At 36.6% G+C, this 18454-nt stretch overlaps 1 protein-coding gene across 1 annotated transcript in view; it reads left to right on the top strand.

Moving 5' to 3' along the window:
* Positions 1 to 640: 640 nt before the first annotated feature.
* The window catches only part of MEOX2 (mesenchyme homeobox 2), a 72508-nt gene continuing 54694 nt past the window's right edge, over positions 641 to 18454 (top strand). The window contains exons 1-2 of the mRNA XM_008070137.1: positions 641 to 757; positions 897 to 1433. Coding sequence (XP_008068328.1) covers positions 920 to 1433 — 514 coding nt within the window. The 5' untranslated portion in view covers positions 641 to 757; positions 897 to 919. The remainder of the gene's footprint in view (positions 758 to 896; positions 1434 to 18454) is intronic.

Raw genomic sequence — 18454 nt, 5'->3', positions numbered from 1 at the left:
CTGTCTCCGCATTGCTCTCCCCTTTCACGCACCGCACCAGGATCCCCCCGCCCTTTCCAGGCCGCGGGACACATCTCTGCAGCCTGGGACCTGCCGCCCAAGCCCCCAACAACCCTCCTACAGACACCAGCCGTGAAAACCCAGGCGTTCTGAGGAGGCGCCCAGGACGCGAGGAGATGCGAAGTTTGCAAAACCCGAGCGTGGAACAAACTAGTTCTGATCTTTGCCCTTAACCTCATTACTTTCTCTGTGCTCCTCAAGGGATAGGCGCACCCCTAGCTTTCCTGCAGGTGACTGTCCCCAGATAGCACTGACAAGTCACGTTTCCCAGAGGGAAAAGTGAGCGGGTCGGAAAGTGGGTGCGGGGCCTCGCTGGCCTGGACTGCAGAGGAGCCGCGGCCGGGCTGGGCGGGATGCAGGCGCTGGGCGCGCCGCTCGCAGCTCCAGGAGCTGGCAGGGTGGGGCGGGCGTGGACCAGCGGCTTCCATCCAGCCGGCGATAGGAAGTGGATCCGGGAGCGCGTGGCGCACACTGAGCGGGAGTTTTGGAGGGAGTTTGCATGTGGTCAGCGCTGGGCTCCTAAGCCAGCCCCCAGCTCACATTACACTCTATTTATAACCTCCCAGAGCCATTTCCCCCTGAAAGCAGTTCTCTGGGACCACCTTCTTTTGGCTTCAACCTCTCCCACTCTTGACATCTGAGTAGCTCAAGGAATCTCCTCCAGGTCCGACCGCTGGTCTGGGAAGGAGACTGGCTGCTAGGGCTCAGGACCCGGATTATCCGAGCTCTGCAGGGGCGCGCCCGGCGATTGCTCTGGGAGGGGGGACAAGCCACACGGCTGCCACTGAAAAAGAACAGAGGGTGGTGGCGTCTGGGACCGTCGCGAAGTCTTCTGCCTGGAACCCGAGACTTGGATGCTATGGAACACCCGCTCTTTGGCTGCCTGCGCAGCCCTCATGCCACCGCGCAAGGCTTGCACCCGTTCTCCCAGTCCTCCCTCGCCCTCCATGGAAGATCCGACCACATGTCCTACCCCGAGCTCTCGACTTCTTCCTCGTCTTGCATAATCGCGGGATACCCCAACGAGGAGGGCATGTTTGCCAGCCAGCATCACAGGGGGCACCACCACCACCACCATCACCACCACCACCACCATCAACAGCAGCAGCACCAGGCTCTGCAGACCAACTGGCACCTCCCGCAGATGTCCTCCCCGCCGAGCGCGGCTCGGCACAGCCTCTGCCTCCAGCCCGACTCCGGAGGGCCCCCGGAGCTGGGGAGCAGCCCGCCTGTCCTGTGTTCCAACTCTTCCAGCTTGGGCTCCAGCACCCCAACCGGGGCCGCGTGCGCGCCGGGGGACTACGGCCGCCAGGCGCTGTCACCCGCGGAGGCGGAGAAGAGGAGCGGAGGCAAGAGGAAAAGTGACAGCTCAGGTAAGGGCGCACTGGGCAGCCCGGGCCGGAGTGCGCGCGAAGCTGGAAAGGGGGCGAAGAGATGCCAGGGGAGATCCTGGCGCCGCGGGGAGGCGGCGGGGAAGATGGGGAGCGCCTCACCCCCTGTGGCTCCCCGCGACCAACCTCGGCGGTGCAGCATTTTTTTGGTCCTGTTACTTGGGGGCACGAGTTTATCTGAGCACAACACATGCAAAGTCAGCAGCGCTAAGCTCTCCAAGGTCCCAAACTAGTTTACCAGAAGGCTGAGAAGAAAGGACGAGTGACAGTGTGTGAAATCGATTGCGAAGCGTGGCCTTCCCTGGGAGCGCTGGGGAGGGAGGGACGCGCGCCCTGGGGTGCAGCGTCCGCCGGGCAGGCGTGCGTGCGGGTGCCGCTCCTTGACTTATCCCTTGCAAGTTTCCTACTCGGAGTGGCTCGATTTTTCCCATCGTTAACTGGATTTCCAAATTATTGCACAATATTTGGAACTTGCAATGGAACTTGGCAGAGCGCATGAGAAAAAAAAGTTTTAGTTTTTTTTTTCTTCGTTCTGATTTCAGAGTTCTTTAAATAGCAACCCTATTCCAAATGGTAAAATTTTTCCTTTCTTGGGGAAGAAGACATTATCTAGGAATTCAGAAGATGTTAAGGCATGTGTCAGAGAATTATAAATAAGTGCTCCAACTCCGGAAGAAAGGCGAATCTTCATAGAGTTCGTATGCATGTGGTGCTAATCTCAATAGAGAATTTGGGTTTCAAAAGAGAAAAAATAAAATCCTTTTCCAACTGGGTCCTTAAAAGACTCTCCCAACTGGGTCCTTAAATGCCTCTCCCAACTAGGTGCCCACCGAGACAAGTACTGGGAAGCAAACAGTAGCTGGGGTTAGCTCCTCGGTGCCTGAAGGTGATGTAGGAGAGCGCGCAGGCGGCCTGATCTTAGTGGAGATAAAACTTGAGCAGCCTGGCAAAAGGGGGACCTTCCTTGAACTCCGGCGCTTGAAGGCACAGTTTGTCGAGTGAATGCTAGCAATCCAGAGAAAGTCTTCTGGGCGACTATTCAGAGCCCTTACCTATCCGTAGTGTTATGAAATTGTCAAAAGACGCTTCATAATGAAGAGCTGTGAGCTTTCTTTCGTAGGCATAGCGCAATCTGGGTTCCATCTTTTTGGAAGGTGTCATTTGTTTAATACAGTATTGGCATATTTTTATTCCTTTGCGGAACTGGTTTCATAGTTCTAGAAGGTAAACCCAGATATTGGTTTGAAGGATCGGAAAATCCTATATCCATTACAAGGCTTTAGGTTAAGAGGCCACCCAAATGGCAATGATTGAGCCGCTCTTTTAATATTCCTTAGCAGCGATGGTGTAGTGAGTTCAGCGGTAGTATGGAACAGGTTTTTCTGTCACAGTCTCCAAATCCAACTTTTACTTTTCAAGGTCAGGGGTGAACTCTTAATGCTCCATCATAAATTAGTTTTTGTAAGTTACCAGTAGTATCACCGATATTTAATGTATTTTATACTTACTATAAATGAAACTCTCTTAAGATAATGAGTTGAAGAGTTAATCGTAGCAAGAAGGCTTCCATTTTTATTAGGAAAAAAAATTAGAATGCAGGGAACTTTTCATAACCTGAGCATTTGATATCAGTGTCACTTTTGGAATTAGAGCCCATTTCAGATTGATCAGAGTACTCCTGCAATTATCAGAAGCTCGTGCCGTTCCTTTTACTTTCTGCAATGAGGAACCTATGTGATAGATTGTCCCTTATGCTTCCTGAACCGAACGGAAGCCCTTAAGTTTCTTAGGGCATGCTGAATTTTTATACTGGTATGTGTTATTTTGTTTGGGAGAAACAGAGACAGTGGGATTCAAGGATTGATTCCCTTAAGTTATTTTAACAAAAGGTTTTTTTTTTAATGGAATAATTCATCAATATTTATCTCCCTTCCCCCTTTAGTGGGAAATAACCATTTAACAAAATAAAGTTCTACATGTTGAATCAAATAATGAGACTGCTAGGAAAACAAAAACAAATGTTTGTGTCAGCTGCATAAAGTATTAATAGATTACAACTTGAGTGGCAAATACAATTAGTCATCAGCAAGGATAAAAATCACTGGGGACTTAAATGAGTTTTTCTTTCCTTTGTTGAGATATTTTGAAAATACGTTGACTAACTAAAAGGAATATCACTATAGTTTTTGATTGACTCTGTATACTTGTTGAAAATAAAATTTAAATAGCCAATTTCAGCGTTCAATGTGATTAATATTTGTTAGATCTTTAGATAGATTTAAATTAGACATCTTTCTCATGTAATGATTGCATTTGGTCTTACATAATTTATGTTCAAAGTTGTTTTATTTTATAGTGCTATAAGAACATCTTGATCTAGCAACTTTGAAAATGATTATAATTTGCATATATTATTAATACATTTCTCTCTCCTTGCTCGTAGCACATTTTAATATTTCAGTATTTCTTAAAAAATAAAATTGAAGTGATTTCTGAACTCTTGTAATTTTAAAATTATATTAGATTAAAATCACGTCATGCATAGTAAGACCATTTGTATTTGGTTAGGCAGTTTATAATTACTGCATTTTGAGAGTAAATGTACATAAATCCAGGGCAAAGTCAGAACCAAAATTCTGTATATCCGTGTCTAACACCCAGACTGTATGTGTATGGTTCCATGACTATGTTATACTCAAACTGAATTTTGAGTACCAGAATATATTGAAAAACAGCTCAAATATGTATAAACCTTACATTTTTAACACTAGTAATAATGCTAAGACTATAACACGTATCATTTGCCAGCATATATTTATACGCATTTCTCCTCCACAAACACACATGGACACATGCACATATACAAACTCAAGAAGCTTAGTGGCTTAGAAGCAAGTATTTATGGACTTTAGGCTTCCTTTATAGTTTATTGACAATTGAAAATAGCTAAATTTACTAGAAAAACGCACCGTTATTTTTTATATGTGTTGAACATTTTTGTAACTTTGAACCTGTTAAGCTTTCCAGCATCATTAACATAGCCAACATCTGCCATGTCTTCAAAGGGAGTCTTAAAATCAAAACTTTACAACTGTACTTAAAACAATCAATACAAAGCAGGTGATTCTGAGAAATGTCTATAAATACTGTCAATTTCTTGGCTTCAATTACCTTTGATTGCTCATCAAGCAATGTAGTAGTAGGTATAAACTGCCCATTTTCAGTTAAAATAACCAAAATCGATTAATTAATCTAACTTTATATAGACAATACACAGTATAAATATGTAAATATTTTCTTTTCAAATTAATTTAATGAATATGTATTTTATGAAAAATCAAAATTATATCAAAAAGTGATTTGGCAAGGTAGATTTTACTAACCTTTAAATTATATTAGATTCTTGTAAACTTACAAATATTTTATTTATAGCGACTATATTATAAAACCTTTGTTGTCAAATTATGTCTGTCTATAGCTTGTCTATGCAGAATGACAAGCAAATGTTACATTCAATAAACTGGAAATTAAACCCAGCGAAATGTCTTACCCAATCTAACTCTGGTATTATATTGTAAATTTTTCTACATATTTCCGTCATAGTGTTTTCTGAAAGAAATGAAATAACTTTGTTATTTATTTTATGATACTGGATTGTGGTTTTTCACAATTTGCTTTAGAATTAAAAAAAAACAGTCTAATCAATCTTGAAGATTATTGGATAAATTGATTGAATTAAATGTCTTAAGCCATGGAATAGAAAAAAAATACCACTTTCATTCTTTTTCTTGGAATGGTACATTAATTTTAGGTGTGAACATTTTAAAATGGTAACCTGAAGTTAAAAAAAGAAAAAGAAAAGAAAAACTAAATACCATTGACCTATATGAGTGTTCTCAATGATTACACTCAATTGTCAAGGGCAACCTTCCTTTGGAACTAAAATGCTTTCTTGTTGAAAGTTAGTAATGAATGGGAGAAAAAATGCAAATAAAAATAAGAGTAGTTCCCAGTTCTGTGTAAATCTCTTTATTTATCATTAATATTTAAAGGAAAATTTAAATGCAAGGTATGGCACTTCATAAACTTTCATTGGACTTAAGAATCCAGAACTAAGTATTTTAAATGCAATTTTTTTCCTTATAGTAATTATCAATGGGAAATCATTACATTGACACCTTGCTAGCCGATTTTTACTAACAAACTGAAAAAACGGTATTTTAATCATTACCCCATTTTCTCTCTGTGTTTGAAAACATAGAATCTTCCTCACAGCACTAGAATATATAAATCATAATATTTATAATAAGACCTAAAAATCCTAATTCATTAATTTTAAATTAAAAAGTGAAATAACCAAAAGGATCAGTCCTTTCTCTTAGACTCTGGGAAATCTGGGAGATTGGAATGGAATGGAATGTAAGAATTAATTTTTTTATTTAAGAAATGTCAACCTGCAGATGAATTAATAGCAGAATTATGTTAAAAAAAAAAAGTTACCGTGTGCTTGGCCTTGTAATGCTGCCTTGCTTGGGCAATTTTATTTATTATATTTATAATGACAGCTTGAAATACAAAATAAAGATGTGAGGGCTTTTTAGATTTTCATTTCAAGTGAGAAAAATATAATACAACGATATATTTTAGTTTTAGACTGCGTTTGCTTCAGTAATTTATTTCTAAATTTATCTTCTATGTTCAGAGCATATCTCTTTTTCAGACATTGCTCTGAGGGTTGCAAATATCTATGACTAATAAATACTAAGAATGGAGAGATACTAGAAAATACATTGCAGACAGGAATTCCTTAAATAATATTTTTTGAGTTAATAGTTGTGGATGATTTATCTCTCCCAAATTTTGTTTATTTTTGTCGTCTCTTTTTTATAAATAAAATATTTTTTGAAGTAAGATATATTAGCACATGAAGTGAGACTATCAGCTATAGCATTTTGCCCCTTGATTATAATCATAAAATAAGAAGGCTTAACTCTTGATCGGCAAGTTAAATTGCATTTCCAGGTTTATAGTATTGATGATGTATTTAAATAATTAAAATCTAAAAAACAAGAGAGAAAATACAAACCATGACAAAAATCCACAAATTTGATGTACAGATTTTTTTTGTAAAAGTTGTAAAGCACTAACACTTCATGTACTTTTGTTATGATGGTTTGATAACTGTTTCTTTGAACAGAAGTACAGAAGTAACAATATAAAAAAATTAGTTGTAAAACTCTCAACACCACTTCTCTATCATAATCATTAGCGAGGTTCAAAATCCAGTTGGAGAAAACCTCGCAGAATATTCTGCTCTCGTGTAGTGAAATTTGTAATGGTAAAGGTCATTTAGGTTTCAGCCTCCAATTTGCACTGCCTATTTAGAAGTAGAAGCTAAAACGGGAGCCCTTTTCGCTAATGATTCTTCCTGTTTTACTTACATTATAAAAATAAAGAATTTTTGTATTTTAAGAAAGTTGTGCTAGATAATATTTTATGATACAGAACAATCAATAACATAGTCATTGATTCATTTTATGTCTCAGATATTGTTTTTATGTTTCAGAATAAGCATTTCTATTTAAAACCTTTTGAGACATTATTACTAAATTAACAGAAAGTTGTTTGGTGAGCATATATGCTCATGTGTGATTGAGTAGGTTAATATTAATTTTCCTCTATATTTAAAATTTTAAATAAACAGTAAAGTACTCTATTATCATTAAAGCCTTCATTTATAATGTTACAGTATCCACATCAATAAATATTTCTGAATTTATACATGTTACTCTCTTTAAATTGGGTACTATGTTTTAGAATATTGGTTTTCACAGGATTTTGAAAATATTGTGTATTTTTTTATCTCTGGCATCTGTATATGCACAAGAATAATCAGGTAAAAATCTATATTGTATCTACATATTTTTGCAAAGGGCTTGTATAAAAGTAAGAAAAAAACTTTCAAGAATTGTCACCTTGTTTTCTCTATAGATTGAAAAATTAATACACTGGATCTTTTACTTGTTTGATATTATTGCTATGTTATTTTAAACATTTGCCATTTACTTAAACATTTAATGCTTCTAAAATATTTGTGCACATTAGTGACTTCATTTTTAGATGCTTAGAATTTTTACTTTGCAAATATAATGTTTGCTAGGTAATAACTCATAGTGGTAAAAGCTTTAGGGTATTGATAATAGCTTTAAGTTCAAAAGTCGTTGCTTTTCAAAATTTCATAGAATCAATTCAATTTGAATGTTTCAAATATTTTAAATGCACCGTGTTCATAAGCTTTCTTCTAAAATGTTATGGGCATATTTCTTGAAGCTTGCGTAGGCAAAATTTATTATATTTATAAGTATAAAAGGTTCATTTCATTTTTGATAGCTGTTAGTTTTTATTGTATTCTAGTAGAAAGGTCAATGGCAAAGGGAATGACCTGAATTAACTAAAAGGGAATGGCCGGAATTAACTAAGATGTGGCAGCTATACTCAATTACGGTATAAGTTAAAATAAGCCATTTATAGGAAGTCTTCATACATACATGTATATACATTGAAAGGACTCCAAATTGAATTTCTTAATGATAGTACATTTGACTCGGAGCATGCATATCAAATGCCATAATATGATATAAAATGTTCCATTTACAGAATTAAACATTAAACTTAAAGTATCCATAGGTGTGTGAAGAGTTCAACAGGCTGAAGCTGGTAGTTAATGGTAATCATGAAAGGTAAACCTTCCAGCCTCCCTACAGTTTGGGTTTTCTTTGCTTTTTCTTTGTCTAGCTCATTATTCTCCACATACTTCAAGAGCGTCCCACAGTGCTACAAGAAAAAAAAATTCCCAGTTATCTTACATGACTGTGGGCAAGAAACTGATTAAGATTAAATCATCTCCCAGGCTCTGCAGAAATGTAGAAGAGGGTCCAGCTTGGGTTGGCAGATGCCAGTAGAATTTTAAAGGCCTGAAATTTTACTCTTGGAAAATATAACCTTAAAGCTTTGCCAGAAATGACACCCAAATAAAAACTTATTTTTGCAAAGTGATAGTTATTTGTAAATGCAGTGATGGAGTATATTCAGTGCCTGTTGAGGAGGATTGCACAGTAAACATTTGGAGGATTATTCTCAGTCACCTAAAAAACCTGCAAACTACACTCAGGTGTATTCTTACTAATTGAAAAATAAAATAAAATGGGCAGTGACTCTTATCAAATGAACAACGAATTCAAAGCACATTTCACAAATCATGAATTTATTTTGGTAGCTAAAACATACAGTTCAGGAAAATAGATTTGTGCCATCAAAAACTTAGTGGGAACTAGCTTTGATTTTGTAGGACATCAGCCATTTAGCAAATGGCTTTCACATTTTAAGAACCATTTAAATAGTGCTGTAGCACCAAGTGGGTAGATAGAAAGCAAGTGACATCTCTCCTTATTTAATATTTTTCAAAAATAAAATGTGGTCTCCATATGTTTACTGCCTTTAACTATTAAAATTATTCCACCTATAGGTTATGTTTACCTGGGAATTTTTTTCCCCGTATTTGAAATATAAACAGGTCTGGATGCATTAAACTTGACAGCATGTAGATGTAAACTGTTAAGACAGATTGAAATGACAGGAAAGCCAGAGTTTAGGCTTCTAAATTTGGGGCCTGCTGCCACCCACATTTCCAGAATTATCATCTTGTGAATGTTCACCCTCAAAGTTCAAAAAATTATAGAATTCTTTCCCCAAGGACTATCTTTTGTTCCTAAAATTGAAGCTTTATCATGTTTATTCTAGGATACTCAGATATTTGGATAAATATAAATAAGTGGCAATATTTTTTCTTTTGTGTATTTAGTCACTAGTTAATAAATCATCAAAGATATTTTTTAGCCATCATATCAAACAAGGAGTTAAATGTCACACTCAAAGAGATAATTGAAGAGAGTTTCATGATGATAATTTGATGGTGAGTAGAATGTAGGGAAGCCACAGGAAATGTTGAATCACCAAGGGTCTGTCCACAACTGAAAAATATTAGCTCCCCTAAACTTGAGGGGGTATAGAGGAGCTTTCATCAGATTCCAGTGGGAGAAAGAGCAGAGATGACTTCTGGGAAAGTTGGGACCTCAGCAGGGTGATCGCAGCGAATATCAATTATTGTCCAGTAACTTGGTCTTCCTGTCCTCCAGTCTCTTACTGCCGCCTCCCATTGTCCAAATTTATCCAAAGACAGAGCCCAAGAGGCTCAGTGGATGAAACCCATATAAGTCAACTAAAGATGAAACGTAGGATAGATTTGGGAGACTGGAACATCTGGAGCTAAACCCTCACACTGTCTCTTACGAGTTTGGTCACAAATTTAACTTCTCTGTACCTTTGTTTCCAAAAAATGTAATGGAGATGATATACATAAAGCCCTTAGAACAGTGTCTGGCTTGGTTAAGTGTTAGCTATTACTTTTATCATCTATCAGTGAAGTTGTGTGCACTGTCTGAAAAATGATGTTTGATGTTCCCTGTATGTGTTTTATTACAAATATCTCTAAAGGAAATGCTGCTTGCCTAAGTGATTCCTGAAGATTTAAAATAATCTTCACTGTCCCTAGAATCGTAGATGGCATTACATTTTCCTGAAATTTGGGGTAAATTCTTGTCTAGTTATATAAGAGGCTGGAGTTGCCTTCATCGTCCTTAAGAGTCCTGTCCACAACCTCTTTTGCTTGGGGATGGATGCCCTAACCTCCTATTATTGAGTGTCTTTTGTCACTTTCCCATCTAAAAACTGTTCTCAAGAACAGTGGATATTGAACAAAATAAAGAAAAAAAATTCTAACTTGAAATTCTGGTGAGTTTTCACCAGAATCCAAGGAAAGCAACAGAAACCTTCTGGCAAAGTTGGAACCTCAGAGGGAGGATCACAGCTGGTATCAAATATTATCCAGTAACCCGGTGTTCATGTCCTCCAGTCTCTTTCTGTTGCCTGCCCTTGACCAAACGTTATTCGAAGACAGAGTCCATCCAGGAGGCTCAGTGGATGAAACCGATACAAGTCAACTAAACAAGACATGTGGAGAGTAGAACTGGGAGAAGGTAATACCTGTGTCTAAACCCTAGCTCTGTCTCTTACTAGCTGAGAACTATGTACAGAGGGGCATTTAGTCAAGAGGAAACAGAACTTAAGGGAATTCAAAAACAATGATAGAATTTCAGGCCTCTGTTTTAGCTGTTTACTCGGAGGGTAGGCATGGCATTTCCTGCTATATTATAAGTTTACTGCAGAGAGAATTTACTGCAGTTCCATTATTTTAACAGTTCCATTTGGAGACCCTCATGAATGGCAAATAGTGCAAATACTACTAAATACTAAAAACTAAAAACCATATTATATCACTCAGAAAATGCATCAAAACTTTTATTTCTGTAATGATTACATTTTACAATGAAAGAAGTTTATGTATTTGTTTGTGTGTCCATTTATGATATTTAGTAAATTTTTGAGATATACCACTTAGGTTGCGGCATCAGAGAACAGCAAAACTCCCTGGAATTACAAGTCCTGGCTGTTGACTGCATTCACTCTTTTTAAGTTTAGTCACCTCACCCACACCCACAATATAATGTGGAGAATTGAGAAATGTACTTCAGAGAAACTTTAAATTATTATATGTGATAGTCTTCAGAAGTTGATTTTGAATAAATAGTAGAATGAAACAACATATTAAAATCCCAAATGCAAAGTTAACTCTTTCAGAGTTCTCAGATTCACAGAAATTTATCCCTGAAATGAGAGATGTTTAACGGCATGGTGACTGCTTCTCTGCTAGATAATGAAAGAGCTGAGACGGAGTAGGGAGAAGGGTACAGGGAGAAGAACAAAACACTATGTCCAATAGTTCACAGAAAGGACAAGAAAGGCACCACCTAGTTTATTAACTGCATCACCTAGTTTATTAACTCTTTGGTTTCAAAGGAGGCTTGATGTGTCAAAGTTTTCTTCATGAGTTGTAATCTACAGTGTTCAAACAAATGATTAGAATCAGGATTATCCAAACGCTAGAAGGGATTCAAGGCATTACCCAATTTCATGAATGTATTTCCTAGATGAGGGAATGCGCCCAGAGAAGTTAAGTAATGTCTGTCCATTCAGCCAAGTAGTGGCAGCTGAACTTCCATATCCTAACTGCAGCCTAGAGGCTTTAAAAGGAAAATCTCATAAAATATTTTGAAACCTTAAGGTTTTTAGTCTTCCCAATAAAAATAAATTTCAGCATCATTTAAAATGTTGGCTACTGCTTTTGAGTGAGCAAAATGGAATTTGACAAAGTGCTTTACTTGGGTGTAAACTATCTCTCTCGGAATGTGATTTTATGATTACCTCAGTCATTCTTCAGTCTTGTTTTATGAATGTAAACACCGTTACACTTTCTTACCTTCAATTTTCTAATTTTTTTTGAATTGGAGTCTCACTCCGTTGCCCAGACTGGAGTGCAATGGCATGCTCATGGCCACTGCAGCCTCGACTGCTGAGCTTAGGCTATCCTTCAGCCTCAGCCTTCCATGTAACCGGAACTACAGGCGCTTGCTACCATGCCCAGCTAATTTTTGATTTATTGCAGAGACGTGGTCTCGCCAAGTTGCCCGGGCTGGTCTTGAACCCATGGGCTCTAGCAATCCTCTCGCTTCGGCCTCCCAAAGTGCTGGGATTACAAACTCAGCCACCACACCCGGCCCAATTTCCTAATTTTTAAAATTAGGTAGCTCATGTTACCAATTACTATAGTACCTGAATATTTTTGACATTTCATACAATATACCATAACATTTTAAGTTTAATATCTGGTAATGTACAGATGGGCTTTGTTATAAATAATAAATGCCTATGTAAGCAGAATTATATTTTAGGTTACCATTTGTGAGTTGAATAGCCTAGCTTTTTGTTGTTGTTTAAAAGAGGAAAAAGAATAATGGAATATTGTCTTCTTGTACAAAAGATGCTTTAAAAAATTGACTGGTCATTTTGTTTATGCTAACCAGACATGCTTTCCTTTTTTTCCTTCTCTTCTGCTCACACCCATCTTCCCCACAATCTGTAAACACCAGACCCATGTGTTCTTCCCTAATACAACGAACGATATAACCTCTGGAACAGTGTAGCACTGACCTATCATGCTTATTCCAGATCCTTTGTTGTTATTAGACTCTCAAAACACAGAATTAAGTATCAAAAATACAGTTAATTATACCATTATTCTTTTTCCCTTTTTTATATAAAGACAACTCCATTTCCAAACACACACAAATTCCTCTTCAACTTAATTAATTTTAATTTACATTCAAAATGCTTTTATACTAATGGTCTCAAGTGATGATTTCTCCTTTTCTACTAGGCTTACATTCAGGATTTGTCACATTGCTTCATCCAACATGCATGGCCCAAATCCTTTCTATTCCACATTCCTCTATAGTTTTTTCCCTTTTCCTAGTTTTGAAGTTTCTTGCACTTAATTTAGCTCTTTCTCCTGGAACTCCTAAAGTTTTTATTCTCCTCAGCATCTTCATCTCTTTTCATTCTTCCCTAATGACATCCTATAGTATCACAGCATGTAATTTTGACCCTATCATTCCTTTCCTTGGAATTTTACATTAGCCAGAAATTATTTTAAGTTTGCACAAATGTTTAATTATAGACTTTGATAAGAATGACACATGGAGTGGCTAATGTTCATCAATGATATACTACTAGATTTTGCTTGTGCTGACTCTTGTGTGCAACCAAACTTTATTTAATATATATGTATGTTTGTGTGTGTGTGTGTGTGTGTGTGTGTGTGTGTGTGTGTGTGTGTGTGTGTCATTGTGCTATGAATATTCAAGATGTTACCATTGGGGGAAACTGGATAAAAGATATATGGGTTCCCTCTGTGTTCTTTCTTATAACTGCAAGGGAATTTACAATGGTCTCAAAATGAAAAATTTTTTAAAGAACGAGTATAGGCATAAACAAGTCTATTGAAAAGAGATTAGTGAAAACAAGAGCAAAACGAACATTAACAAAAACAGACCCAGCTGGTCAATAAAGGCTATACACAAACACACACACACACACACACACACACACACACACACACACACACGTGTATATTTATTTAGAACATTGCTTTTCTGGCATAGTGATCTTTTCACTTAGTCTGTGGACCAATGAATGCTAAATGTTGAGTTTAAGACGATGTTTGGATACTTTCTAATATTTCTATCTAAGTATTTATAATTAAACTGCATTGAAGAAATTTTCCACAAGACTTTCTGCATCTCTCAGTTAGTCAACAATCCCCAGTGATTTGCTATATCTTACTATCTAATTTCTGTTGATATGAATTCAGATGATATATTAATGGATTTCTGTCTATAATCTCTCAACCTAATCATTAAAGCCATTATTGACCAGCTGGGTCTGTTTTTGTTGATGTTAGTTTTGCTTTTGTTTTCACTAATCTCTTTTTTTTTCTTTTTTTTTGAGTTGGAGTCTCACTCTGTCGCCCAGACTGGAGTGCAGTGGCCGCTCCCAGCCACTGCAGCCTCAACCTGCTGGGCTCTGGCGATCCTTCCGCCTCAGCCTTCCAAGTAGCCGGAATTACAGGCATGCGCTACCAGCCCGGCTGATTTTTTGATTTATTGTAGAGATGAGGTCTCGATTCCCAGGCGGGTCTCGAACTCGCGGACTCAGGCAATTCACTCACCTCAGCCTCCCAAAGGCGCGGGATTACAGGCTGAGCCACCGAGCCCGGCTCACTAATCTCTTTTCAAATATATGTTTATACATATATTTGTTCTTAAAATAATTCTTCGTTAAAAACAATTCTTCATTTTGAGACAATTGTAAATTCCTTTGCAGTTGTGAGAAAGAACACAGAGGGAATCCATATATCCTTCATCCAGTTTCCCCAATGGTAATATCTTGAATATTCATAGCACAATAATACAACCAGGACATTGATATGGATACAATGCACCGACCTTATTCAGATTTCACTAGTTTTGCATGTACTTGTGTGTGTATATTTACTTCTATGCTGCCTGACAGATTTTTTTTTATCTTTATTCCACAGCCTGTAACATATTTTTCCAATCTACATACATTATTTCATTAAAACCTGGATGATGATACTATTTTAGAACAATATCAACCTATACTAATCATTACATTTCCCTTACCACATAAATATCTATAAACTGCATACAAAAATACTTATATACTTCCTGTGGTTCTCTTCATTTTCTCTGGGTCACATTGTATCTAGTTTCTGATTTGAATCAGGAACATACACTCTCTAAGGAAAAGTCAGTTTCCTTTTACTTAGAATGGTGTGGTATCAGGCATAGGGTTAGGGGCATAGAAGTTCTTGGTAAATTGTGTTTCTGGCATAGAAAATGCTTCACTAATGATGGTCAAATCCTCTTTCTCAGGATTTTTCTGAGGCTCTTGGCTTCAGGCTTCTAGTAGTAGGGTAAATTTTAAGGATGCTTGGGTACTCCATAGGACAGTTGAATGAATATCCAGCTTCAGGCTAATAGTTATGTTTATGTCTGATTGATATTTATGATGTTTTCTAAAGTGAAATACCTTTGATTACATGTGGTATATTGACTATTTATAGATTAATCAAGACCAAGATAAATATGTGTTTATTAAAAAGCTTGCAGCATGAAAATCTGTATTTTAAAAGGTAGGTGTACATATTTCTAACAACTTAGTAACAGTTCAACCCAATTTTCTGCTAACAAACCTGTGGGAATGTCTCATCCCATTATCTTTAGGTAAGGCCTGATAGTCTATAAATGTTCTGTGCAGAGTTATGCTATGCATTATTGAGACTTTGAACATTGCGTATAGGCCACTAACCATAGTATTTAAAATGCCAGTTTACAAAAACCAAAAATTAGATAAACTTGAAATTATTGGACAATTAAGAAAACTATTTTGTAGCGTTAGGCAGTGGCACAAATGGTGATTTGAAAAATAAAAAGAGATTATTTTCAAAATTTTCAAGTTGACAAATATTTTTAAAAAATGAAAAATCTCTTTTAAGAAGACCTCGCTACAATGATGCTGATTCAATCTCTAATGCCTATGTCTATATCATTCTGCTTTGAGCATGTCTGATGAAGCATTTTCACACAGTGCTGTGTGATTAGAGAATGTGGATTTGGGACATTGACAAGTGACAACACAGTGACCTGGCTAATAAGGCAGAAGTGATGATAGGATAGCAAGGAGTGAGCAACCTAATAAAAGTCATCTCAGCTGTGGTTCTGAACTTATTCACATAAACTGTCTGATGAAAGGCAAGTTTGCAGTAAGTTTACTTATGCAAGTACATTAGCATTTATTTCTCTCAAGAAGTTAAAATTAACTCATATTGCAATACATTTTTTAAAAATTCTATTATTCATGACTCTGATACTGCTTCCATTTTAGCAATTCCTTCAGTTGATTAGGACAGATAACTGTCAGATTCTCCATGCTTCTGGTCTTTTCATTAATGTCTCATAAGATGACTTTATTCAGATCAGAAGAATGATATGAGCACTCATAAAAGATATTAGCACCATAGATTATGGTTAAGTTCATCTAGAATGGCGCTGGCATTTAAAACATTTTACAATGGAAAATTACAGCATCCAAAGAATAGAAAAAATAGTATAATGAACGTCTGTGTGCCCATTGCATTCAATATTTATCAACACATGACAAACTTTATCTCATTTATACCATCCTACTTCTCTCTCGCATCGTCCTTATTATTTAGAAACTAATCTTTAATATTTTGTTATTTTATCTAGACATCGGTATTTTTTATTTTTAAGTTTCAAGTTCAGATTCTAATGGATAGAGTAGGGAACCAGCAGTTTAAAATTGCCGTATTTTTTGGTTGAAAAGTTCTGACAGTCAGGGACACTGTATTCTAAATATTATTATTTTTCTACATATGAAGAGCAATATCAGCTATGGTTGCTCAATAAAACATTAAAAATTTACTACAAATGACAGTTTGTATGTCTATGATTATTGTCAATAATTATAATACTGTTTTGTTGTATAGTATGATTTATACTACATACATACAGTATATGAGCGTATATACTATATTTATGTGTATATATATGGCTATATAAATTTAAATTTTAACTAAGTAAAATTAAAAATTCAATTCCTTGGTTCTACTAACCTCATTACAAGCACTCAATAGACGTATGTGGCTATTGGTTAATATATTGGGCAGAAAAAAATGTAGAATGTTTCTATCTATTAAAAAGTTCAATTGGACAGTTCTTCTTAAAAAAGGACACACTTTCTTATCCTTAAGCTACTGAAAGAGGCATCAGACATGAGAATCCCATCAAAGGACAAAGAGATTATGAGATTCAAATGTCACAAGGAGCCAAATACAATTAGAAGTTGAAGTATATCTGAAAGTAAAATGTAAAGAGCACCACTTTACTAAATAACTTTCTGAGTAATTTATTATTTTTAATCAATCAAATATTTATTAAAATAAAATTCATTCAGAATTTCAAAGAGGTCAAAGTGCATCCTAAACTAATTATTAGTTAAAGATAATGCATAAGCCTGGGTTTGGGGCAGTTATCAAAAAAGCAAAAAGCAGAATTAGAGGTATTAAATTGTTGGATTTTAGAAACTCCATTGAATAAAGTAAAACACAACATAACAATGGTAGTGAGCATAAAAAATAGAATTTTGGAAGCAGGAAGGCAAACAATAAAAGCATATTCAAGAATGTAAGGTCAACTAGGGAGATTCTTCCAGGCCTCTTGAGGAATAGGGAGGAGAACATTTTTCTGGGAAAGGATGGGGAACATGCCAGGAACTAGGCTAGATTTTCCAGGGGGAAAGTATGAAAACTTAATAGAATCAGACAGTGGCAATTAATGACATAGGATTATTAACTTTTGAAGACTCTCAAAAGATTTGGTCTTTAATAGCCGCTGTTCTGAATTCCAGAATCGCAAGTCAGGTAGCTGACAAGCAGAAGAAGCTATTAGAAGAGACTTTTCACTTTTTAGAAGGGAAATGGGGATGAAGTATTCATCTTGGCATCAGAAGAGAGCAAATGCAAGGAAAGTAAAGTTAGGAAGGCTCATGTCTATACTGTGAAACATCTGGGCCTGCTTGGCTGTGGTCATATATTATGCAGTTAAGATGCCACGACCGCAGAGTTTTGAATATGTGGGAAGCAGGAGGACTATTCACCAGTGAATTCATTTTTTATAGAGATTAATTGGGAATTAATTGAGGGTTAAACTGCTAGCAATTTGTGGTACAAGGGGCAATATTAATGCTGCACTTTAGGCAAAGATATTGCTGGACACATTCATGTTAAAATTTATAAGTTGAGAATGTGCTTTAAAACATGAAAATGTAGAAAAATGTTAATGATTGCATTCCGGATATCTTAGAAACACAGAAAACACATATACATATTATAGCACTGAGCCAAATAGAAATAAGTGTCTAGGCAACTCTAATTATTTATAAGGGTTTTGGAACAGAAAAAGTCCAGACCAAATATAATTTGTAATAAAGTTTTATTGGCAGCGTAGAAAAAGTGTAGAGAAAACATTTAAGTAGTTTTCAGTGACTGAAATTTATGAGTTAACTTTTGTATTGAAACTTTGCTCATGTGATAGTGGTGTCATTGGTGTGTTAATGTGTGAATGTGGTGATCTATGCCAATTGTTTTTTTTTTTTTTACTTTAGTTTAATAAATCTTATTTTTTCCCCAAGTTTAAAAAGGTGTTATTGCTTTTTCCATGGACACAGTAAGAAGTAAGGAGTAATTTTAAAAATAGAAACCACTTAGAAGTCTATAGAAGTCTATAGGCGTCTCTATTAGAGATACTAATTAAAGTGTGTTAGTTAAATGCAATAAAGTATAACTGACCCCTGAAAAATGAAGAGGTTAAGTTTAGGGGTGCTGA

Source organism: Carlito syrichta, unplaced genomic scaffold (genome assembly GCF_000164805.1).
Source record: "Carlito syrichta isolate Samal-C Ts95f unplaced genomic scaffold, Tarsius_syrichta-2.0.1 Scaffold313117, whole genome shotgun sequence".
Lineage (NCBI taxonomy): Eukaryota > Metazoa > Chordata > Mammalia > Primates > Tarsiidae > Carlito > Carlito syrichta.
The sequence above is the reverse complement of the archived record's forward strand: the minus strand, read 5'-3'. Positions and strand labels throughout refer to the sequence as shown.